The sequence below is a fragment of the Vidua macroura genome, unplaced genomic scaffold (assembly GCF_024509145.1).
Source record: "Vidua macroura isolate BioBank_ID:100142 unplaced genomic scaffold, ASM2450914v1 whyUn_scaffold_260, whole genome shotgun sequence".
Classification (NCBI taxonomy): domain Eukaryota; kingdom Metazoa; phylum Chordata; class Aves; order Passeriformes; family Viduidae; genus Vidua; species Vidua macroura.
Window position 1 is genome coordinate 377 of NW_026530622.1, and position 24,864 is coordinate 25,240.

At 53.2% G+C, this 24,864-nt stretch overlaps 1 protein-coding gene across 1 annotated transcript; it reads left to right on the forward strand.

The window, feature by feature from the left end:
• The first annotated feature begins 1,047 nt into the window (after positions 1-1,047).
• On the forward strand, positions 1,048-23,481 carry PPP4C (protein phosphatase 4 catalytic subunit). The gene is made up of 8 exons (XM_053969596.1): positions 1,048-1,112; positions 4,605-4,655; positions 5,458-5,559; positions 7,930-7,992; positions 8,331-8,441; positions 12,404-12,530; positions 17,063-17,252; positions 22,857-23,481. The coding sequence occupies exons 3-8, from the start codon at positions 5,494-5,496 to the stop codon at positions 22,984-22,986; spliced, it is 687 nt and encodes a 228-aa protein (XP_053825571.1). The 5' UTR covers positions 1,048-1,112; positions 4,605-4,655; positions 5,458-5,493; the 3' UTR covers positions 22,987-23,481.
• Positions 23,482-24,864: the final 1,383 nt, after the last annotated feature.

Here is a 24,864-nt window from a genome sequence, read left to right on the forward strand (position 1 = left end):
TACTGTTAATTGCCGTTAATTAGAGTTAATTACCGTTAATTGCTGCTAATTGGGGTTTGCTGTGTGTTGGTTTGATGTTAATTGCTGTTAATTTCAGTTAATTACTGTTAATTACCGTTAATTGGGGTTAATTACCATTAATTACCGTTAATTGTTGTTAATTGGGGTTAATTGCCATTAATTACCGTTAATTGCTGTTAATTTCAGTTAATTACTGTTAATTACCATTAATTGGGGTTAATTACCATTAATTACCGTTAATTGCTGTTAATTCGCGTTAATTACCGTTAATTACCATTAGTTGGGGTTAATTGGGGTTAATTGCCATTAATTGGGGTTAATTGGGGTTAATTAGTGTTAATTGCTGTCAGTTGGGGTTAATTGCTGTTAATTAGTGTTAATTACCATTAATTACCGTTAATTACCGTTAATTTGGGTTAATTTGTGTAAATTACCGTTAATTGGTGTTAATTGGTGCTAATTGGGGTTAATTGGGGTTAATTTGGGTTAATTTGGGTTAATTAATTTGGGTTCATTTGGTGTTAATTGGTGTTAATTGATGCTAATTGGGGTTAATTGGGGTTAATTACCGTTAATTACTGTTAATTGGTGCTAATTGGGGTTAATTTGGGTTAATTACCGTTAATTACCGTTAATTGGTGCTAATTGGCGTTGATTGCCGTTAATTGGGGTTGATTACTTCGGGTTCATTTGGTGCTAATTTGCGTTAATTGGGGTTAATTGCTGTTAATTACCGTTAATTGATGCTGATTGGTGTCAGTTGGGGTTAATTTGGGTTAATTACCGTTAATTACCGTTAATTGGTGCTAATTGCCGTTGATTGCCGTTAATTGGGTTTGACTAATTCGGGTTCATTTGGCGCTAATTGGCGTTAATTGGCCTCCGTTTGCTGCCGCTCGCTGCCAGCGGCCGCCAATTACCATAAATTACCATAAATTACCATAAATTACCATAAATTACCATTAGCTACCCTAGCTCAGGGTTAATGAGCGTTAATTACCGCTAATTGCCGCTAATTGGCGCTAATTGGGCTCGGCAGGGAGATCCTGGTGGAGGAGAGCAACGTGCAGCGCGTGGACGCGCCCGTGACCGTGAGCGGCCACCGGGGGGCGCTGCGGGACCGACGGCGGCGCTGGGCGGGGGGGAACAACAGCGGGGGGGGATTGGGGAGAGATTGGGGGAGATTGGGGGAAATTGGGAAAAAGTTGGGGAAAAATTGGGGGAAATTTGGGGAATGTTGGGAGAGATTTGGGAGAAAAATTCGGAAAGATTTGGGAGAAAAATTGGGAGAAATTTGGGGAAAATTGGGGGGAATTTGGGAAAAATTGGGGGAAATTGGGGGAAATTTGGGGGAAAATTAGGGAAAAATTGGGGAAAAATTGGGAGAAATTTGGGGAATGTTGGGAGAGATTTGGGAGAAAATTTGGGGAAAAATTGGGAAAAATTTGGGGAAAAATTGGGGAATGTTGGGGAAAAATTGGGAGAAATCTGCGGAATGTTGGGAGAGATTTGGGAGAAAATTGGGGAAAAATTGGGAAAAATTGGGGAAAATTGGGGGAAAATTGGGGAAAATTTGGGGGAAAAATTGGGGAAAAATTGGGGGAAAATTGGGGAAAATTGGGAGAAATTTGGGGAAAATTGGGGGAAAAATTGGGGAAAAATTGGGGAAAATTTGGGGAAAAATTGGGGGGAAATTGGGGGAAAATTGGGAGAAATTTGGGGAATGTTGGGAGAGATTTGGGAGAAAATTTGGGGAAAAATTGGGGAAAAATTGGGAAAAATTTGGGGAAAATTTGGGGAAAAATTGGGGAAAATTGGGAAAAATGTGGGGAAAAATTGGGGAGAAATTTGGGGAAAAATTGGGAGAAATTTGGGGAAAAATTGGGGGAAATTTGGGGAAAAATTGGGAGAAATTTCGGGAACGTTGGGAAATATTTGGGAGAAAATTTGGGGAGAAATTTGGGGAAAATTGGGGAAAAATTTGGGGAAAAATTGGGAGAAATTTGGGGAAAAATTGGGGAAAAATTTGGGGAGAAATTGGGGAAATTTGGGGGAAATTTGGGGAAAAATTGGGGGAAAAGTGGGGGAAAATTTGGGGAAAATTGGGAGAAATTTGTGGAAAAATTGGGGAAAAATTGGGAAAAATTGGGAAAAATTTGGGGAGAAATTCGGGGAAAATTGGGAAAAATTTGGGGAAAAATTGGGAGAAATTTGGGGAATGTTGGGAGAAAATTTGGGGGAAAATTGGGGGAAAATTGGGGAAAATTGGGGAAAATTTGGGGGAAATTGGGAAAAATTTGGGGAAAATTGGGGGAAATTTGGGGAAAAATTGGGGGAAAATTGGGAGATATTTGGGGAAAAATTGGGAGAAATTTGGGGAAAATTTGGGGGAAAATTGGGGGAAATTTGGGGAAAAATTGGGGAAAAATTGGGAAAAATTGGGGAGAAATTGGGAGAAATTTGGGAGAAAATTTGGGGAAAATTTGGGGGAAAATTGGGAAAAATTTGGGGAAAAATTGGGGGGAAATTGGGAGAAATTTGGGAAAAATTTGGGAAAAATTTGGGGAAAAATTGGGAAAAATTGGGGAAAAATTGGGAAAAATTTGGGAAAATTGGGGGAAAAATTGGGAGAAAAATTGGGGAATTTTGAGGGGAATTTGGGGGAAAATTTGGGAAAATTTGGGGGAAAATTTGGGGGAAATTTGGGGGAAATTTGGGAAAAATTTGGGGAAAAATTGGGGAAAAAATGGGGGGAAATTGGGGAATTTTGGGGAAAAAATGGGAAAATTTGGGGGAAAATTGGGGGAAATTTGGGGAAAAATTGGGGAAAAATTGGGAGAAATTTGGGGAATGTTGGGAGAGATTTGGGAGAAATTTGGGGAAAAATTTGGGGAAAATTTGGGGAAAAATTGGGAAAAATTTTGGGACATTTTTGGGATACTTTTGGGTGAATTTTGGGGGGAAATTTTGGGGTGATTTTGGGATATTTTTAGGATATTTTGGGTGATTTTAGGGGGAAATTTGGGGAATTTTGGGGGAAAATTTGGGAGAAAATTTGGGGAAATTTGGGGAAAATTGGGGGAAATTTGTGGAAATTTGGGAAATTTAGGGGGAAAATTTGGGGAATTTTGGGAAATTTTTAGGGAATTTGGGAATTTTTTTCGGGGAATTTTGGGGGGAAATATTTTGGATATTTGGAGAAATTCGGGGATTTTTGGGGAAAATTTGGGGGAAATTTGGGGGAAATTTGGGAAAATTCAGGAATTTATTCTGAAAATTTGGGGAAAATTTTGGAGGAATTTTGGAGGAATTTTTGGGAATTTTTAGGGAAATCTGGGAATTTTTGGGGAAAAATTGGGAAAAAATTTGGGGACTTTTGGGGGAAAATTTGGGAGAAAATTTGGGGAAAATTTGGGGAATGTTGGGGCAAATTTGGGGAAAATTGGGAAAAATCTGGGGAATTTTGGGAGTTTTTTGGGAGAATTTGGGAATTTTGGGGGGAATTTTGGGTGATTTTGGTTCATTTTGGTTCATTTTGGGGGGTTTTGGTTCATTTTTGGGTAATTTTGGGTGATTTTGGGTGATTTTTGGGTGATTTTGTTGATTTGGGTGAATTTCGGTTCATTTTGGGTAATTTTGGGTGGTTTTGGGTGATTTTGTTGATTTTGGGTAATTTTGGATGATTTTGGTTCATTTTTGGGTGATTTCGGGTGAATTTTGGGTGGTTTTGGTTCATTTTTGGGTGAATTTTGGGTGGTTTTGGGTGGTTTGGGTGATTTTGGGTGAATTTTGGGTTAATTTTGGGTGAATTTCGGGTGTTTTTGGGTGGTTTTGGGTGTTTTTGGGTGTTTTTGGGTGAATTTCGGGTGTTTTTGGGTGTTTTTGGGTGAATTTCGGGTGTTTTTGGGTGGTTTTGGGGGTTTTTGGGTGAATTTCGGGTGAATTTCGGGTGTTTTTGGGTGTTTTTGGGTGTTTTTGGGTGGTTTTGGGTGGTTTTGGGTGTTTTTGGGTTTTTTTTGGGGGTTTTTGGGTGAATTTTGGGTGAATTTCGGGTGTTTTTTGGGTGGTTTTTGGGTGTTTTTGGGTGAATTTTGGGTGTTTTTGGGTGTTTTTGGGGGTTTTTGGGTGAATTTCGGGTGAATTTTGGGTGGTTTTGGGTGAATTTCGGGTGTTTTTGGGTGTTTTTGGGTGTTTTTGGGTTCATTTTGGGTGTTTTCGGGTGTTTTTGGGTGTTTTTGGGGGGTTTTTGGGTGTTTTTGGGTTCATTTTGGGTGTTTTTGGGTGTTTTTGGGTGTTTTTGGCTGTTTTTGGTTGAATTTCGGGTGAATTTTGGGTGTTTTTGGGTGAATTTTGGGTGGTTTTGGGTGTTTTTGGGGGTTTTTGGGTGAATTTCGGGTGTTTTTGGGTGTTTTTGGGTTCATTTTGGGTGTTTTTGGGTGTTTTCGGGTGTTTTTGGGTTCATTTTGGGTGGTTTTTGGGTGTTTTCGGGTGTTTTTGGTGTTTTTGGTTCTTTTTGGGGGTTTTTGGGGGTTTTTGGGTTCATTTTGGGTGTTTTTGGGTGACCCCGGCCCCGCTGCCCCCAGGTGTGCGGCGACATCCACGGGCAGTTCTACGACCTCAAGGAGCTCTTCAGGGTGAGTGACCACTGAGTGACCACTGAGTGACCACTGAGTGACCACTGACCACTGAGTGACCACTGAGTGACCACTGAGTGACCACTGAGTGACCACTGAGTGACCACTGACCACTGAGTGACCACTGAGTGACCACTGAGTGACCACTGAGTGACCACTGACCACTGAGTGACCACTGACCACTGAGTGACCACTGAGTGACCACTGAGTGACCACTGACCACTGAGTGACCACTGAGTGACCACTGAGTGACCACTGAGTGACCATGAGTGACCACTGAGTGACCACTGACCACTGAGTGACCACTGAGTGACCACTGAGTGACCACTGACCACTGACCAGTGAGTGACCAATGAGTGACCACTGACCACTGAGTGACCACTGACCAGTGAGTGACCAATGAGTGACCACTGAGTGACCACTGAGTGACCAATGAGTGACCACTGAGTGACCACTGACCACTGACCACTGACCACTGAGTGACCACTGAGTGACCAATGAGTGACCACTGAGTGACCACTGAGTGACCACTGAGTGACCACTGACCACTGACCACTGAGTGACCAATGAGTGACCACTGACCACTGAGTGACCACTGACCAGTGAGTGACCAGGAGTGACCACTGAGTGACCACTGAGTGACCACTGAGTGACCACTGAGTGACCACTGACCAGTGAGTGACCATGAGTGACCATGAGTGACCATGAGTGACCACTGACCACTGAGTGACCACTGAGTGACCACTGAGTGCCCCTCACCTGTCTCTCACCTGTCTCTCACCTGTCTCTCACCTGTCCCCAGGTGGGCGGGGACGTCCCAGAGACCAATTACCTGTTCATGGGCGACTTCGTCGACCGCGGCTTCTACAGCGTGGAGACCTTCCTGCTGCTGCTGGCCCTAAAGGTGAGACAGGTGTGCTCACCTGGCCAGGTGAGACAGGTGAGACAGGTGTGAGACCTTCCTGCTGCTGCTGGCCCTAAAGGTGAGACAGGTGTGCTCACCTGGCCAGGTGAGACAGGTGAGACAGGTGTGAGACCTTCCTGCTGCTGCTGGCCCTAAAGGTGAGACAGGTGTGCTCACCTGGCCAGGTGAGACAGGTGTGAGACCTTCCTGCTGCTGCTGGCCCTAAAGGTGAGACAGGTGTGCTCACCTGGCCAGGTGAGACAGGTGAGACAGGTGTGAGACCTTCCTGCTGCTGCTGGCCCTAAAGGTGAGACAGGTGTGCTCACCTGGCCAGGTGAGACAGGTGTGAGACCTTCCTGCTGCTGCTGGCCCTAAAGGTGAGACAGGTGTGCTCACCTGGCCAGGTGAGACAGGTGTGAGACCTTCCTGCTGCTGCTGGCCCTAAAGGTGAGACAGGTGTGCTCACCTGGCCAGGTGAGACAGGTGAGACAGGTGTGAGACCTTCCTGCTGCTGCTGGCCCTAAAGGTGAGACAGGTGTGCTCACCTGGCCAGGTGAGACAGGTGTGAGACCTTCCTGCTGCTGCTGGCCCTAAAGGTGAGACAGGTGTGCTCACCTGGCCAGGTGAGACAGGTGGGACAGGTGTGAGACCTTCCTGCTGCTGCTGGCCCTAAAGGTGAGACAGGTGTGCTCACCTGGCCAGGTGAGACAGGTGTGAGACAGGTGTGAGACCTTCCTGCTGCTGCTGGCCCTAAAGGTGAGCTCACCTGGACAGGTGAGACAGATACAGGCAGGTGAGACAGGTGTGCTCACCTGGACAGGTGAGACAGGTGAGACAGGTGAGCTCAGCTGGACAGGTGTGGCAGGTGACACAGATACGGGCAGTTGTGCTCACCTGGACAGGTGTGTGGGGCAGCTGAGATGGGTAGGACAGGTGAGCTCACCTGGACAGGTGAGGGCTCCCAGCCCTTCCTGCTGCTGCTGCTGCTGCTGGCACCACAGGTGAGCTCACCTGGACAGGTGAGACAGCTGAGCTGCAGACAGAACAGGTGAGGGCCAGGTGAGACCTGGGCGTGGCCACACACCTGTGTGTGCCCGTGGGCGTGGCCCTGAGCTCAGCTCACCTGCCAGGTGTGGCACAGGTGTGTTACAGGTGTGTGTGTGTGACCGTGGGCGTGGCCCTGAGCTCAGCTCACCTGCCCAGGTGTGTCACAGGTGTGTGTGTGTGACCGTGGGCGTGGCCCTGAGCTCAGCTCACCTGCCCAGGTGTGTCACAGGTGTGGCACAGGTGTGTGTGTGTGACCGTGGGCGTGTCCCTGAGCTCAGCTCACCTGCCCAGGTGTGTCACAGGTGTGGCACAGGTGTGTGTGTGTGACCGTGGGCGTGTCCCTGAGCTCAGCTCACCTGCCCAGGTGTGGCACAGGTGTGGCACAGGTGTGTGTGTGTGACCGTGGGCGTGTCCCTGAGCTCAGCTCACCTGCCCAGGTGTGCCAGGTGTGTCCCTGAGCTCAGCTCACCTGCCCAGGTGTGTCACAGGTGTGGCACAGGTGTGTGTGTGTGACTGTGGGTGTGTCCCTGAGCTCAGCTCACCTGCCCAGGTGTGTCACAGGTGTGGCACAGGTGTGTGTGTGTGACCGTGGGCGTGGCCCTGAGCTCAGCTCACCTGCCCAGGTGTGCCAGGTGTGTCACAGGTGTGTGTGTGTGACCGTGGGTGTGGCCCTGAGCTCAGCTCACCTGCCCAGGTGTGCCAGGTGTGTCACAGGTGTGTGTGTGTGACCGTGGGTGTGCCCTGAGCTCAGCTCACCTGCCCAGGTGTGCCAGGTGTGTCACAGGTGTGTGTGTGTGACCGTGGGTGTGGCCCTGAGCTCAGCTCACCTGCCCAGGTGTGCCAGGTGTGTCACAGGTGTGCATCCCCCACCTGCATCCTTTGCTGGGCGTGTCCCTGAGAGCCAGGTGTGCCCAGGTGCGTTACCTGTGCCCAGGTGTGTTACCTGTGCCCAGGTGCGTTACCTGTGCCCAGGTGTGCCCAGGTGCGTTACCTGTGCCCAGGTGTGTTACCTGTGCCCAGGTGTGACCCTGGTGCGTTACCTGTGCCCAGATGTGCCCAGGTGCGTTACCTGTGCCCAGGTGTGTTACCTGTGCCCAGGTGTGGACCCTGGTGCGTTACCTGTGCCCAGATGTGCCCAGGTGCGTTACCTGTGCCCAGGTGTGCCCAGGTGTGTTACCTGTGCCCAGGTGAGGTACCTGGCAGATTCCAAAGGTGTGGCACACCTGGCACAGGTGATGCTGTACCTGCACAGGTGATGCTGTACCTGCACAGGTGGTGCTGTACCTGTCTCAGGTGTGACTCAGGTGTGTTACCTGTGCCCAGGTGAGGTACCCGGACCGGATCACGCTGATCCGGGGGAACCACGAGTCGCGGCAGATCACGCAGGTGTGCCACACCTGGCACAGGTGATGCTGTACCTGCACAGGTGATGCTGTGGCTGTGCTGTACCTGTCTCAGGTGTGACTCAGGTGTGTCTCACCTGTCCAGGTGAGGTACCCGGACCGGATCACGCTGATCCGGGGGAACCACGAGTCGCGGCAGATCACGCAGGTGTGCCACACCTGGCACAGGTGATGCTGTGGCTGCACAGGTGATGCTGTGGCTGTGCTGTACCTGACTCAGGTGTGCTGTACCTGACTCAGGTGTGTTACCTGTGCCCAGGTGAGGTACCCGGACCGGATCACGCTGATCGGGGGAACCACGAGTCGCGGCAGATCACGCAGGTGTACGGCTTCTACGACGAGTGCCTGCGCAAGTACGGCTCGGTCACCGTGTGGCGCTACTGCACCGAGATCTTCGACTACCTGAGCCTGTCGGCCATCATCGACGGCAAGGTGAGCGCACCTGGGCACACCTGGGCACACCTGGGCACACCTGGGGGCAGCTGGGGGCAGCTGGGGCACACCTGGGCACACCTGGGGGCAGCTGGGGCACCTGGGGGCAGCTGGGGCACCTGGGCACACCTGGGGGCACCTGGGGGCAGCTGGGGCAGCTGGGGGCAGCTGGGCACACCTGGGGCACCTGGGGGCAGCTGGGGCACACCTGGGCACACCTGGGCACACCTGGGGCACCTGGGGGCACACCTGGGGGCAGCTGGGCACACCTGGGACAGCTGGGACACACCTGGGGGCAGCTGGGGCACACCTGGGCACACCTGGGGCACCTGGGCACACCTGGGGGCACACCTGGGGCACCTGGGGGCACCTGGGACACCTGGGCACAGCTGGGTACACCTGGGGCACCTGGGCACACCTGGGGCACCACCTGGGCACACCTGGGCAGGTGGAGGGAGTTGTGACACCAAGGTCCCGAAATATCCCAAATCCCACAAATGCTCCAAATCTCCCAAATGTCCAAAATCCCCCAAATGCCCCAAATCCGCCCAATTCCCCAAATGTCCCAAATGACCCCAAATGCCCCGAAATGCCCCGAAATCACCCAAAATGCCCCAAATCCCCCAAATGTCCCAAATCCCCCAAATTCCCCAAAATGCCCCAAATACCCCAAATCCCACAAAATGTCCAAAATTCCCCAAATTCCCCAAATCCTCCAAATGACCCCGAATTCCCCAAAATACCCCAAGTGACCCAAAATGTCCCAAATCCCCAACATGCCCCAAATGCCCCAAAATATCCCAAAATGTTCCAAATCCCGCAAATTCCCCCAAAATGACCCCAAAATGCCCCAAATCCCAGATTTTTCTGCGTGCACGGGGCCTCTCCCCGTCCATCCACACCTGGACCAGATCCCAAATCCCCCAAATGTCCCAAAATCCCCCAAAATGACCCCAAAATGCCCCAAATCCCAGATTTTCTGCGTGCACGGCGGCCTCTCCCCGTCCATCCAGACCTGGACCAGATCCCAAATGTCCCAAATGTCCCAAATCCCCCAAAATGTCCTAAATACCCTAAAATGTCCAAAATACTTCAAATGATCCCAAATGTCCCAAATGCCCCAAATCCCCCAAATGTCCCAAATCCCCCAAATGAACCCAAATGACCCAAAATGACCCGAAATTCCCCAAATCCCCCAAATGCCTCAAATGTCCCAAATGTCCCAAATATCCCAAAATCCCCCAAATGTCCCAAATCCCCCAAAATGCCCCAAATGTCCCAAATGCCCCAAATGACCCAAAATGCCCCAAATGCCCAAAATGACCCAAAATTCCCCAAATCCCCAAATGCCCCAAATGACCCAAATGTCCCAAATCCCCCAAAATGACCCCAAAATGCCCCAAATCCCAGATTTTCTGCGTGCACGGCGGCCTCTCCCTGTCCATCCACACCCTGGACCCGATCCCAAATGTCCCAAATGCCCCAAATGTCCCAAATCCCCCAAAATGATCCCAAATTGCCCCATAACCCAGATTTTCTGCGTGCACGGGGCCTCTCGCCGTCCATCCAGACCTGGACCAGATCCCAAATCCCCCAATCCCCCAAATGCTCCAAATCCCCCAAATACCCCAAATGCCCCAAATGTCCCAAATGTCCCAAAATGCCCCAAATCCCCCAAATGACCCGAAATGTCCCAAATCCCCCAAAATACCCCAAAATGCCCCAAATCCCCCAAATCCCCCAAATGCTCTAAATCCCCCAAATGCCCAAATGCCCCAAATGTCCCAAATGCCCCAAATGTCCCAAAATGTCCCAAATGACCCCAAATTCCCCGAAATGCCCCAAATCCCAGATTTTCTGTGTGCACGGCGGCCTCTCGCCGTCCATCCACACCCTGCACCAGATCCCAAATGTCCCAAATGACCCAAATGTCCCAAATCCCACAAAATGTCCTAAATACCCTAAAATGTCCAAAATACTTCAAATGATCCCAAATGTCCCAAATGCCCCAAATCCCCCAAATGTCCCAAATCCCCCAAATGAACCCAAATGACCCAAAATGACCCGAAATTCCCCAAATCCCCCAAATGCCTCAAATGTCCCAAATGTCCCAAATATCCCAAAATCCCCCAAATGTCCCAAATCCCCCAAAATGCCCCAAATGTCCCAAATGCCCCAAATGACCCAAAATGCCCCAAATGCCCAAAATGACCCAAAATTCCCCAAATCCCCCAAATGCCCCCAAATGACCCAAATGTCCCAAATCCCCAAAATGACCCCAAAATGCCCCAAATCCCAGATTTTCTGTGTGCACGGCGGCCTCTCCCCGTCCATCCACACCCTGGACCCGATCCCAAATGTCCCAAATGACCCAAATCCCACAAAATGTCCTAAATACCCTAAAATGTCCAAAATACTTCAAATGATCCCAAATGTCCCAAATGCCCCAAATGACCCCAAAATGTCCCAAATGTCCCAAAATGCCCCAAATGTCCCAAACACCCCAAAATGCCCCAAATGTCTCAAATCCCCCTAATGACCCCAAAATGCCCCAAATGCCCAAAATGACCCGAAATTCCCCAAATCCCCCAAATGCCCCAAAATGTCCCAAATCCCCCCAAATCCCCCAAAATTGACCCGAAATATCCCAAATCCCAGATTTTCTGCGTGCACGGGGCCTCTCGCCGTCCATCCAGACCCTGCACCAGATCCCAAATGTCCCAAATCCCCCAAATGCCCAAAATGTCCCAAATCCCCCAAATGCTCTAAATCCCCCAAATGCCCCAAATCCCCCAAATGACCCGAAATGTCCCAAATCCCCCAAAATACCCCAAAATGCCCCAAATCCCCCAAATGACCCGAAATGTCCCAAATCCCCCAAAATACCCCAAAATGCCCCAAATCCCCCAAATCCCCCAAATGCTCTAAATCCCCCAAATGCCCCAAATCCCCCAAATGTCCCAAATGACCCCAAAATGACCCCAAAATGCCCCAAATCCCAGATTTTCTGCGTGCACGGCAGCCTCTCGCCGTCCATCCAGACCCTGGACCAGATCCCAAATGTCCCAAATGTCCCAAATGCCCCAAATCCCCCAAAATGACCCAAAATGCCCCAAATCCCAGATTTTCTGCGTGCACGGCGGCCTCTCCCCGTCCATCCAGACCCTGGACCAGATCCCAAATGCCCCAAATCCCGCCCAAATCCCACAAAATGTCCTAAATACCCTAAAATGTCCAAAATACTTCAAATGATCCCAAATCCCCCAAATGTCCCAAATCCCCCAAATGTCCCAAATGACCCCAAATGACCCCAAAATGTCCCAAATGTCCCAAAATCCCCCAAATGTCCCAAATGCCCCAAATGACCCCAAAATGTCCCAAATGTCCCAAAATCCCCCAAATGTCCCAAATCCCCCAAAATGCCCCAAATGTCCCAAATCCCCCTAATGACCCCAAAATGTCCCTAATCCCCAAAATGTCCCAAATCCCCCAAATGACCCAAAATGCCCCAAATGCCCAAAATGACCCGAAATTCCCCAAATCCCCCAAATGCCCAAAATGACCCAAAATTCCCCAAATCCCCCAAATGCCCCAAATGACCCAAATGTCCCAAATCCCCCAAAATGACCCCAAAATGCCCCAAATCCCAGATTTTCTGCGTGCACGGCGGCCTCTCCCCGTCCATCCAGACCCTGGACCAGATCCCAAATGCCCCAAATCCCCCAAAATGACCCCAAAATGCCCCAAATCCCAGATTTTCTGCGTGCACGGCGGCCTGTCCCCGTCCATCCAGACCCTGGACCAGATCCCAAATGCCCCAAATCCCCCAAAATGATCCCAAAATGCCCCAAATCCCAGATTTTCTGCGTGCACGGCGGCCTCTCGCCGTCCATCCAGACCCTGGACCAGATCCCAAATGCCCCAAATCCCCCAAAATGATCCCAAAATGCCCCAAATCCCAGATTTTCTGCGTGCACGGCGGCCTCTCCCCGTCCATCCAGACCCTGGACCAGATCCGCACCATCGACCGCAAGCAGGAGGTGCCGCACGACGGCCCCATGTGCGACCTGCTCTGGTCCGACCCCGAAGGTACGCGCACCTGGGCACAGGTGAGGGCCGGGCGGGGCGGCCGAGGGCTGGGAAAAACCCAAAAAAATCCCAAAATCCCTGAGGTTTTACCCCAAAATTCACTGAATCGGCCCCAGAAATCATCGGAATCCACTCAAAAATTCCATGGATTCTCCACAGTGAGGGACAGGTGAGGCACAGGTGAGGGACAGGTGAGGGATGGAGTGGGACAGGTGTGCGACAGGTGAGGGATGGAAAAAAACCCCAAAAAAATCCCAAAATCCCCGAGGTTTTACCCCAAAATTCAGTGAATTGGCCCCAAAAATCACCAAAATGCGCTGAAAAATTCCCTGAACTCATCACGGTGAGGGACAGGTGAGGGATGGAAAAAACCCAAAAAAAGCACAAATCCCCGAGGTTTTACCCCAAAATCCCCGAGGTTTTACCCCAAAATCCCCGAGGTTTTACCCAAAATTCACTGAGGTTTTACCCCAAAATCCCCGAGGTTTTACCCAAAATTCACTGAGGTTTTACCCCAAAATCCCCGAGGTTTTACCCCAAATCCCCGAGGTTTTATCCCAAAATCCCCGAGGTTTTACCCCAAAATCCCCAAGGTTTTACCCAAAATCCCCGAGGTTTTACCCCAAAATCCCCGAGGTTTTATCCCAAAAATCCCCGAGGTTTTACCCCAAAATCCCCGAGGTTTTACCCAAAATCCCCGAGGTTTTACCCCAAAATCCCCGAGGTTTTATCCCAAAATCCCCGAGGTTTTATCCCAAAATCCCCGAGGTTTTATCCCAAAATCCCCGAGGTTTTACCTCAAAATTCAGTGAATTGGCCCCAAAAATCACCAAAATGCGCTGAAAAATTCCATGAACTCTCCATGGTGTGGGACAGGTGAGGGACAGGTGAGGGGTGGAAAAAACCCCAAAAAAATCCCAAAATCCCCGAGGTTCTACCCCAAAATCCCCGAGGTTTTACCCCAAAATCCCCGAGGTTTTACCCCAAAATCCCCGAGGTTTTACCCCAAAGTTCACTGAATCGGCCCCAAAAATCACCTGAATGTGCTGAAAAATTCCCTGAATTGTCCACGGTGAGGGACAGGTGAGGGGTGGGAAAAAATCCCAAAAAAATCCCAAAATCCCCGAGGTTCTACCCAAAATCCCCGAGGTTTTACCCCAAAATCCCCGAGGTTTTACCCCAAAATCCCCGAGGTTTTACCCCAAAATCCCCGAGGTTTTACCCCAAAATTCAGTGAATTGGCCCCAGAAATCAATGGAATGCGCTGAAAAATTCCCTGAACTCTCCATGGTGTGGGACAGGTGTGGGACAGGTGAGGGACAGGTGAGGGGTGGGAAAAAATCCCAAAAAAAAACCCAAAATCCCCAAGGTTTTACCCAAAATCCCCGAGGTTTTACCCCAAAAATCCCCGAGGTTTTACCCCAAAATCCCCAAGGTTTTACCCCAAAATCCCCAAGGTTTTACCCCAAAGTTCAGTGAATTGGCCCCAAAAATCACCAAAATGCGCTGAAAAATTCCATGAACTCTCCATGGTGTGGGACAGGTGAGGGATGGAAAAAAATCCCAAAAAAAAACCCAAAATCCCCGAGGTTTTACCCCAAAATCCCCGAGGTTTTATCCCAAAATCCCCGAGGTTTTACCTCAAAATTCAGTGAATTGGCCCCAAAAATCAACGGAATGCGCTGAAAAATTCCCTGAACTCACCACAGTGAGGGACAGATGAGGGATGGAAAAAAATCCCAAAAAAAGCACAAATTCCCAAGGTTTTACCCAAAATCCCCAAGGTTTTACCCCAAAATCCCCGAGGTTTTACCCCAAAATCCCCGAGGTTTTATCCCAAAATCCCCGAGGTTTTACCCCAAATCCCCGAGGTTTTACCCAAAATCCCCAAGGTTTTATCCCAAAATCCCCGAGGTTTTACCCCAAAATCCCCGAGGATTTATCCCAAAATCCCCGAGGTTTTACCCCAAAATCCCCGAGGTTTTACCCCAAAATTCAGTGAATTGGCCCCAAAAATCACCGGAATCCACTCAAAAATTCCCTGAACTCTCCACGGTGAGGGACAGGTGAGGGACAGGTGAGGGACAGGTGAGGGACAGGTGAGGGACAGGTGAGGGGTGGGAAAAAATCCAAAAAATAACCCCAAAATCCCCGAGGTTTTACCCCAAAATCCCCGAGGTTTTACCCAAAATCCCCGAGGTTTTACCCCAAAGTTCACTGAATTGGCCCCAAAAATCACCGGAATGCGCTGAAAAATTCCATGAATTGTCCACAGTGATGGACAGGTGAGGCACAGGTGAAGGACAGGTGTGGGACAGGTGAGGGGTGGAAAAACCCCAAAAAAACCCCAAAATTCCCGAGGTTTTACCCAAAATCCTCGAGGTTTTACCCCAAAATCCCCGAGGTTTTACCCCAAAATCCCCGAGGATTTATCCCAAAATCCCCAAGGTTTTACCCCAAAATTCACTGAATCGGCCCCAAAAATCACCTGAATGCTCTCAAAAATTCCATGAATTGTCCACAGTGAGGGACAGGTGAGGGACAGGTGAGGACAGGTGAGGACAGGTGAGACACAGGTGAGATACAGGTGAGGACAGGTGAGGACAGGTGAGGGATGCACAAAACCCCAAAAAAATCTCAAAGATTCCCGAGGTTTTACCCCAAAATTCATTCAATTACCCCAAAAATCACCTGAACGCGCCTCACCTGTGTCTCACCTGTATCTCACCTGTGCCTCACCTGTGCCTCACCTGTCTGATCTCACCTGTGTCTCACCTGTATCTCACCTGTGTCTCACCTGTGTCTCACCTGTCTGATCTCACCTGTCTCACCTGTGCCTCACGTGTATCTCACCTGTCTGATCTCACCTGTATCTCACCTGTGTCTCACCTGTCAGACACCACGGGCTGGGGCGTGTCCCCCCGAGGGGCGGGTTACCTGTCTCACCTGGATCTCACCTGTGTGATCTCACCTGTCAGACACCACGGGCTGGGGCGTGTCCCCCCGAGGGGCGGGTTACCTGTCTCACCTGTGTCTCACCTGTGTCTCACCTGTATCTCACCTGTGTCTCACCTGTATCTCACCTGTCTCACCTGTCAGACACCACGGGCTGGGGCGTGTCCCCCCGAGGGGCGGGTTACCTGTCTCACCTGGATCTCACCTGTGTCTCACCTGTCTCACCTGTCAGACACCACGGGCTGGGGCGTGTCCCCCCGAGGGGCGGGTTACCTGTCTCACCTGTATCTCACCTGTATCTCACCTGTCAGACACCACGGGCTGGGGCGTGTCCCCCCGAGGGGCGGGTTACCTGTCTCACCTGTATCTCACCTGTATCTCACCTGTCAGACACCACGGGCTGGGGCGTGTCCCCCCGAGGGGCGGGTTACCTGTCTCACCTGTGTCTCACCTGTATCTCACCTGTATCTCACCTGTCTCAGCTGTATCTCACCTGTATCTCACCTGTGCCTCACCTGTGTCTCACCTGTCAGACACCACGGGCTGGGGCGTGTCCCCCCGAGGGGCGGGTTACCTGTCTCACCTGTATCTCACCTGTCTCACCTGTCAGACACCACGGGCTGGGGCGTGTCCCCCCGAGGGGCGGGTTACCTGTCTCACCTGTGTGATCTCACCTGTATCTCACCTGTATCTCACCTGTCTCACCTGTCAGACACCACGGGCTGGGGCGTGTCCCCCCGAGGGGCGGGTTACCTGTCTCACCTGTGTGATCTCACCTGTGTCTCACCTGTCAGACACCACGGGCTGGGGCGTGTCCCCCCGAGGGGCGGGTTACCTGTCTCACCTGTGTCTCACCTGTGTCTCACCTGTATCTCACCTGTGTCTCACCTGTGTCTCACCTGTCTCACCTGTCAGACACCACGGGCTGGGGCGTGTCCCCCCGAGGGGCGGGTTACCTGTCTCACCTGTATCTCACCTGTGTCTCACCTGTGTCTCACCTGTGTGATCTCACCTGTCAGACACCACGGGCTGGGGCGTGTCCCCCCGAGGGGCGGGTTACCTGTCTCACCTGTGTCTCACCTGTGTGATCTCACCTGTCAGACACCACGGGCTGGGGCGTGTCCCCCCGAGGGGCGGGTTACCTGTCTCACCTGTGTCTCACCTGTGTCTCACCTGTCAGACACCACGGGCTGGGGCGTGTCCCCCCGAGGGGCGGGTTACCTGTCTCACCTGTATCTCACCTGTCTCACCTGTCAGACACCACGGGCTGGGGCGTGTCCCCCCGAGGGGCGGGTTACCTGTATCTCACCTGTGTCTCACCTGTCAGACACCACGGGCTGGGGCGTGTCCCCCCGAGGGGCGGGTTACCTGTCTCACCTGTATCTCACCTGTATCTCACCTGTCTCACCTGTCAGACACCACGGGCTGGGGCGTGTCCCCCCGAGGGGCGGGTTACTTGTCTCACCTGTGTCTCACCTGTCTCACCTGTCAGACACCACGGGCTGGGGCGTGTCCCCCCAAGGGGCGGGTTACCTGTCTCACCTGTGTGATCTCACCTGTGTGATCTCACCTGTCAGACACCACGGGCTGGGGCGTGTCCCCCCGAGGGGCGGGTTACCTGTTCGGCTCCGACGTGGTGGCGCAGTTCAACGCGGCCAACGAGGTGTCCATGATCTGCCGCGCCCACCAGCTCGTCATGGAGGGCTACAAGTGGCACTTCGGGGAGACCGTGCTCACCGTCTGGTCGGCGCCCAATTACTGCTACCGGTATGCTAATGAGATGCTAATTAAGTGTTAATTAGGGGTGGAGGATTTGGGGTTACCTGGGGGTTACCTGGGGGACAGGTGGGCTTGCCATAGAGGGCTACAAGTGGCACTTCGGCGAGACCGTGCTCAGCGTCTGGTCGGCGCCCAATTACTGCTACCGGTATGCTAATGAGATGCTAATGAGGTGCTAATTAGGGGAGGTTGATTCGAGGTTACCTGGGGGTTACCTGGGGGACAGGTGGGCTTTGGGGACACCTTGTCACGGAGGGCTACAAGTGGCACTTCGGCGAGACCGTGCTCACCGTCTGGTCGGCGCCCAATTACTGCTACCGGTATGCTAATGAGATGCTAATTAAGTGTTAATTAGGGGTGGTTGATTCGGGGTTACCTGGGGGTTACCTGGGGGACAGGTGGGCTCGCCATGGAGGGCTACAAGTGGCACTTTGGGGAGACCGTGCTCACAATCTGGTTGGCGCCCAATTACTGCTACCGGTATGCTAATGAGATGCTAATTAAGTGTTAATTAGGGGTGGTTGATTCGGGGTTACCTGGGGGTTACCTGGGGGTTACCTGGGGGACAGGTGGGCTCGCCATGGAGGGCTACAAGTGGCACTTTGGGGAGACTGTGCTCAACTACTGCTACTGGTATGCTAATGAGATGCTAATGAGGTGCTAATTAGGGGGTAATGAGGTGCTAATTAGGGGTGGATGATTCGGGGTTACCTGGGGGTTACCTGGGGGACAGGTGGGCTCGCCATGGAGGGCTGCAGGTGGCACTTCGGGGAGACCGTGCTCAACTACTGCTACCGGTATGCTAATGAGATGCTAATGAGGTGCTAATTAAGGGAGAAGTAATTGGGGATTGCTTCAGGGACAGGTGGGGTTTGGGTCACACCTGTACGGGAAGTTACGGGCTCCAGGTGAGGGGCTCAGGACAGGGGTGGGAGGGTGGGACCAGCGCCTAATTAGTGCTGCTGTTATGCTAATGAGGTGCTAATTAGGGGGTAATGAGGTGCTAATGAAGTGGGAGTTCTGTGAGGTTCAGGTGGGGTTTGTGTCACACCTGTGCAGGAAGCCACAGGGGCCAGGTGAGGGGGGGCAGGTTGGGGCTGGTGCCCAATTACTGCTACCGGTATGCTAATGAGATGCTAATTAAGTGTTAATTAGGGGAGGTTGATTCGAGGTTACCTGGGGGTTACCTGGGGGACAGGTGGGCTCGCCATAGATAGCTGCAGGTGGCACTTCGGCGAGACCGTGCTCACCGTCTGGTCGGCGCCCAATTACTGCTACCGGTATGCTAATGAGATGCTAATTAAGTGTTAATTAGGGGTGGATGATTCGAGGTTACCTGGGGGTTACCTGGGGGACAGGTGGGCTGGTCACGGAGGGCTGCAGGTGGCACTTCGGGGAGGCCGTGCTCAACTACTGCTACCGGTATGCTAATGAGATGCTAATGAGGTGCTAATTAAGGGAGAAGTAATTGGGGATTGCTTCAGGGACAGGTGGGGTTTGGGTCACACCTGTACAGGAAGTAACGGGCTCCAGGTGAGGGGCTCAGGACAGAGGTGGGAGGGTGGGACCGGTGCCTAATTAGTGCTGCTGGTATGCTAATGAGATGCTAATGAGGTGCTAATTAGGGGTGGTTGATTCGAGGTTACCTGGGGGTTACCTGGGGGACAGGTGGGTTCGCCATGGAGGGCTGCAGGTGGCACTTCAGGGAGGCCGTGCTCAACTACTGCTACCGGTATGCTAATGAGATGCTAATGAGGTGCTAATTAAGGGAGAAGTAATTGGGGATTGCTTCAGGGACAGGTGGGGTTTGGGTCACACCTGTACAGGAAGCCACGGGCTCCAGGTGAGGGGCTCTGGAGATGGATGGGAGGGTGGGACCGGTGCCTAATTAGTGCTGCTGGTATGCTAATGAGATGCTAATTAGGGGGCAATGAGGTGCTAATGAAGTGGGAGTTCTGTGAGGTTCAGGTGGGGTTTGTGTCACACCTGTGCAGGAAGCCACAGGGGCCAGGTGAGGGGGGGCAGGTTGGGGCTGGTGCCCAATTACTGCTACCGGTATGCTAATGAGATGCTAATGAGGTGCTAATTAGGGGAGGTTGATTCGAGGTTACCTGGCGGTTGCCTGGGGGTTACCTGGGGGACAGGTGGGCTCGCCATGGAGGGCTGCAGGTGGCACTTCGGAGAGACCGTGCTCAACTACTGCTACCGGTATGCTAATGAGATGCTAATGAGGTGCTAATTAGGGGGTAATGAGGTGCTAATGAAGTGGGAGTTCTATGAGGTTCAGGTGGGGTTTGGGTCACACCTGTACAGGAAGTAACGGGCTCCAGGTGAGGGGGGGCAGGTTGGGGCTGGTGCCCAATTACTGCTACAGGTATGCTAATGAGATGCTAATGAGGTGCTAATTAGGGGAGGTTGATTCGAGGTTACCTGGGGGTTACCTGGGGGACAGGTGGGCTTTGGGGACACCTTGTCATGGAGGGCTGCAGGTGGCACTTCGGGGAGACCGTGCTCAACTACTGCTACCGGTATGCTAATGAGATGCTAATGAGGTGCTAATTAAGGGAGAAGTAATTGGGGATTGCTTCAGGGTCAGGTGGGGTTTGGGTCACACCTGTGCAGGAAGCCACGGGCTCCAGGTGAGGGGCTCAGGACAGGGGTGGGGGGGTGGGACCGGCGCCTAATTAGTGCTGCTGGTATGCTAATGAGGTGCTAATTAGGGGGTAATGAGGTGCTAATGAAGTGGGAGTTCTATGAGGTTCAGGTGGGGTTTGGGTCACACCTGTACAGGAAGTAACGGGCTCCAGGTGAGGGGGGGCAGGTTGGGGCTGGTGCCCAATTACTGCTACCGGTATGCTAATGAGATGCTAATTAAGTGTTAATTAGGGGTAGTTGATTCGAGGTTACCTGGGGGTTACCTGGGGGACAGGTGGGCTCGCCATAGATAGCTGCAGGTGGCACTTCGGGGAGACCGTGCTCAGCGTCTGGTCGGCGCCCAATTACTGCTACCGGTATGCTAATGAGATGCTAATTAAGTGTTAATTAGGGGTGGATGATTCGGGGTTACCTGGGGGACAGGTGGGCTCGCCATAGATAGCTGCAGGTGGCACTTCGGGGAGACCGTGCTCAGCGTCTGGTCGGCGCCCAATTACTGCTACCGGTATGCTAATGAGATGCTAATTAAGTGTTAATTAGGGGTGGATGATTCGGGGTTACCTGGGGGACAGGTGGGCTCGCCATAGATAGCTGCAGGTGGCACTTCGGCGAGACCGTGCTCACCGTCTGGTCGGCGCCCAATTACTGCTACCGGTATGCTAATGAGATGCTAATGAGGTGCTAATTAGGGGAGGTTGATTCGAGGTTACCTGGGGGTTACCTGGGGGACAGGTGGGCTTTGGGGACACCTTGTCACGGAGGGCTGCAGGTGGCACTTCAGGGAGGCCGTGCTCAACTACTGCTACCGGTATGCTAATGAGATGCTAATGAGGTGCTAATTAAGGGAGAAGTAATTGGGGATTGCTTCAGGGACAGGTGGGGTTTGGCCACACCTGTACAGGAAGCCACGGGCTCCAGGTGAGGGGCTCAGGACAGAGGTGGGAGGGTGGGACCGGTGCCTAATTAGTGCTGCTGATATGCTAATTAGATGCTAATGAGGTGCTAATTAGGGGTGGTTGATTCGAGGTTACCTGGGGGTTATCTGGGGGTTACCTGGGGGACAGGTGGGCTTTGGGGACACCGTGTCACGGAGGGCTGCAGGTGGCACTTCGGGGAGGCCGTGCTCAACTACTGCTACCGGTATGCTAATGAGATGCTAATGAGGTGCTAATTAAGGGAGAAGTAATTGGGGATTGCTTCAGGGACAGGTGGGGTTTGGCCACACCTGTACAGGAAGCCACGGGCTCCAGGTGAGGGGGGGGAAGGTGCCCAATGACTGCTGCCGCTATGCTAATGAGACACTAATGAGATGCTAATGAGGTGCTAATTACTCGCAGCGCTCTGAGGTTCGGGTGGGGTCTGGGCTGGAGCCGGGCTCTACCTGCGGCTCCAGGTGAGCAGCTGCCGCGAGCCGCCTGCAGACAGGCAAATGAGATGAGATGCTATGCAAATGAGATGGAAATGAGGTGCATTTGAGATGGAGATGCTATGCAAATGAGATGGAAATGAGGGCTGTGCATGGGAGGGACACAGGCAGGGCTGGGGCGGTCTGGGCTCCAGGTGTGGCTCCAGGTGAGTCCGACAGGTGAGGACGTGCTAAAGAAGCCCACTGGGAGCACTTAATGAGATGCAAATGAGATGCAAATCGGGGCTGGCGCACGGAGGGGGTTGCGCTGGGTGAGCACGTGCTAAGAACTGCTAAAATCAACTGATGACATGCAAATGAGATGCAAATCGGGGCCGGCGCACGGAGGGGGTTGCGCTGGGACCTGGGTGGGGGCTCCAGGTAGATCAGGCCAGAATGCGCTAAAGCCCATCTGAAAATGGCTAATGGCATGCAAATGAGATGCAAATTGGATGCGAATGAGGTGTGAGGCGCAAAGGGGGCGGAGCCGGGGCAGTCAGGTGGGGCTGGGCTGGGCTTGGGGTCTCCAGGTGAGCCGGGCAGGTGGGAATGCGCTAAAGACCCCCTACCAAAACCGATTAATGAGATGCAAATGAGATGTAAATGAGATGCAAATGAGGTGTGAGGCACAAAGGGGGCGGAGCCAGGGCAGTCAATGGGGCTGGGCTGGATTTGGTGTCTCCAGCTGAGCCGGGCAGGTGGGAATGCGCTAAACCCCCCCTACAAAAACTGGCTAATGAGATGTAAATGAGATGTAAATTAGATGCAAATGAGGAGTGAGAGACAGAGGGGGCGGAGCCGGGGCAGTTGGGGGGGCTGGGCTGGGTTTGGGGTCTCCAGGTGAGCCGGGCAGGTGGGAATGCGCTAAAGACCCCCTACAAAAACTTGGTTAATGAGATGCAAATGAAGTGTAAATGAGATGCAGATGAGATGCAAATGAGTTGTGAGGCGCAAAGCGGGCGGAGCCAGGGCAGTCAGGCAGGGCTGGGGTGCCCAGGTGAGCTGGCCAGGTGGGAACTTGCTAAAAGCCCCACTGAAACTGTGGAATGAGATGCAAATGAGATGTAAATGATATGCAAATGAGGAGTGAGAGACAGAGGGGGTGGAGCCGGGGCAGTTGGGGGGGCTGGGCTGGGTTTGGGGTCTCCAGGTGAGCCGGGCAGGTGGGAATGTGCTAAAAACATCCTACAAAAACTGGCTAATGATATGCAAATGGGATGCAAATGAGATGCAAACGAGGACTGAGAGACAGAGGGGGCGGAGCTGGGGCAGTCGGTGGTGCTGGGGTGCCCAGGTGCGCTGGCCAGGTGGGAATGCGCGAAAACCCCCTACAAAACATGGCTAATGAGATGCAAATGATATGCAAATGAGGAGTGAGGCAAAAAGGGGGTGGAGCCGGGGCAGTCAGGGGGGCTGGGCTGGGTTTGGGGTCCCCAGGTGAGCTGGGCAGGTGGGCGGGTCACACCCCCCTCCCGAAACCAACAAATGGGATGCAAATGAGATGCAAATGAGATGCGGACGGCGGTTGGCAGGTGCGGGAACGTGGCGGCCATCTTGGAGCTGGACGAGCACCTGCAGAAGGAGTTCATCATCTTCGAGGCGGCGCCGCAGGAGACGCGCGGGATCCCCGCCAAGAAACCCGTGGCGGATTACTTCCTGTGACACACCTGGGCACACCTGGGCACACCTGGGATAGACCTGGGATAGACCTGGGCACACCTGGGATACACCTGGGCACACCTGGGATAGACCTGGGATAGTCCTGAGATACACCTGGGCACACCTGGGATAGACCTGGGCACACCTGGGATACACCGGGGATAGACCTGGGCACACCTGGGATAGACCTGGGCACACCTGGGCACACCTGGGATACACCGGGGATAGACCTGGGGGCACCTGGGCACACCTGGGGGTACACCTGGGATAGACCTGGGCACACCTTGGGCCCCTGGGCACACCTGGGATAGACCTGGGCACACCTGAGCACACCTGGGGACACCTGGGGGCACCTGGGATACACCTGGGATACACCTGGGATAGACCTGGGATAGACCTGGGGGTACTTGGGCACACCTGGGCACACCTGGGCACACCTGGGGACACTTGGGGACACCTGGGATAGACCTGGGCACACCTGGGTGCACCTGGGATACACCTGGGATAGACCTGGGCACACCTGGGTGCACCTGGGATAGACCTGGGCACACCTGGGTGCACCTGGGATACACCTGGGATAGACCTGGAGGTACTTGGGCACTCCTGGGGACACCTGGGATACAACTGGGCACACCTGGGCACTCCTGGGGCACACCTGGGATAGAGCTGGGCACACCTGAGTGCTCTTAAAGACACACCTGGGCACACCTGGGCAGGCCTGGGATAGAGCTGGGCGCACCTGGGCACACCTGGGCACACCTGGGCACGCCCCAATGGTCCCCAGGGGGCTCCAGGTGTGCCCAGGTACCCCCAGGTGTGCCCAGGTGTGACACCAGGTGTGCCCAGGTGTGACACCAAGTGTGCCCAGGTGTGCCCAGGTGTGACACCAAGTGTGCCCAGGTGTGCCCAGGTGTGCCCAGGTGACCTTTGGGGCCCCTCCCCTCCCCCCGCGCGCGTTTTGGGGCCGAACGGGGGAATTTTTTTTCTGTTCCTGCCCCGTTTTGGCTCCGTTTGGATAAAAAAAGTTGGAAAATCCCAAAAAACTTCTCCGGGAGTTTTGGGAGGGGGCGAGTCCCGTCATCCTCCGCGGCGCAGCCAAGATGGCGGCGCCCAGGGGCCAAGATGGCGGCGCGCGGTTTCCCACGTGGCCGTGGGTACAAGATGGCGGCCTTCACACCGGAAGCGGGTGGAGTTGCGGATTGGCCACGCCTCCTTTATTTAAGCCACGCCCACAAATGGGCGGGGCCAACAAGCGAGATTTTTCTCCTCGACACTTCAAATCTCGCGAGAGAGAGGTGGGGAAAGGGCGGGCGGTGGGATGGAAGCAAAATCTCGCGAGAGTTTCCATACAAGTGCTGAGGATCTCGCGAGACTCGGGAGGGCGGCGCGGAGGGGAGGTTGTAGGGGTTAAGATCTCGCGAGAGCTCGCACGGAGACGTCCTGCGCTCCCGCGAGACTTGTGGCGGCGAGACGAGTTGAAGGAAGTGAAATCTCGCGAGAGCGACCATTGAAAGGCGCAGAAGACCCGCGAGATTTGGCGCGGCGGGAAGAGGGGGGATGAGGGAAAGGCGGGGGAAATCTCGCGAGAACACCCATTGAGAAGGACGGCAATCTCGCGAGATGTGCAGAAAGAGCGGGAAGGAGGCGGGAGCGAGCGAAAAGCCTCAGTTCCTTGGGGGGTGCTAAAATCTCGCGAGAGAGCCCGTAGAGAAGCGGTACGATCTCGCGAGACGTCGTGTGGCGGGAGGGAGATGAGGGCGGGGGAGGAAGGCCCGAAGGAGGCGGGAGGGAGAGAGGAAGGAGGGGGCTAAAACACCGCGATAGCGCCCGTAGGGAAGCGTTGCGATCTCGCGAGACTTCGCGAGGGGGGAGGGCGGGACG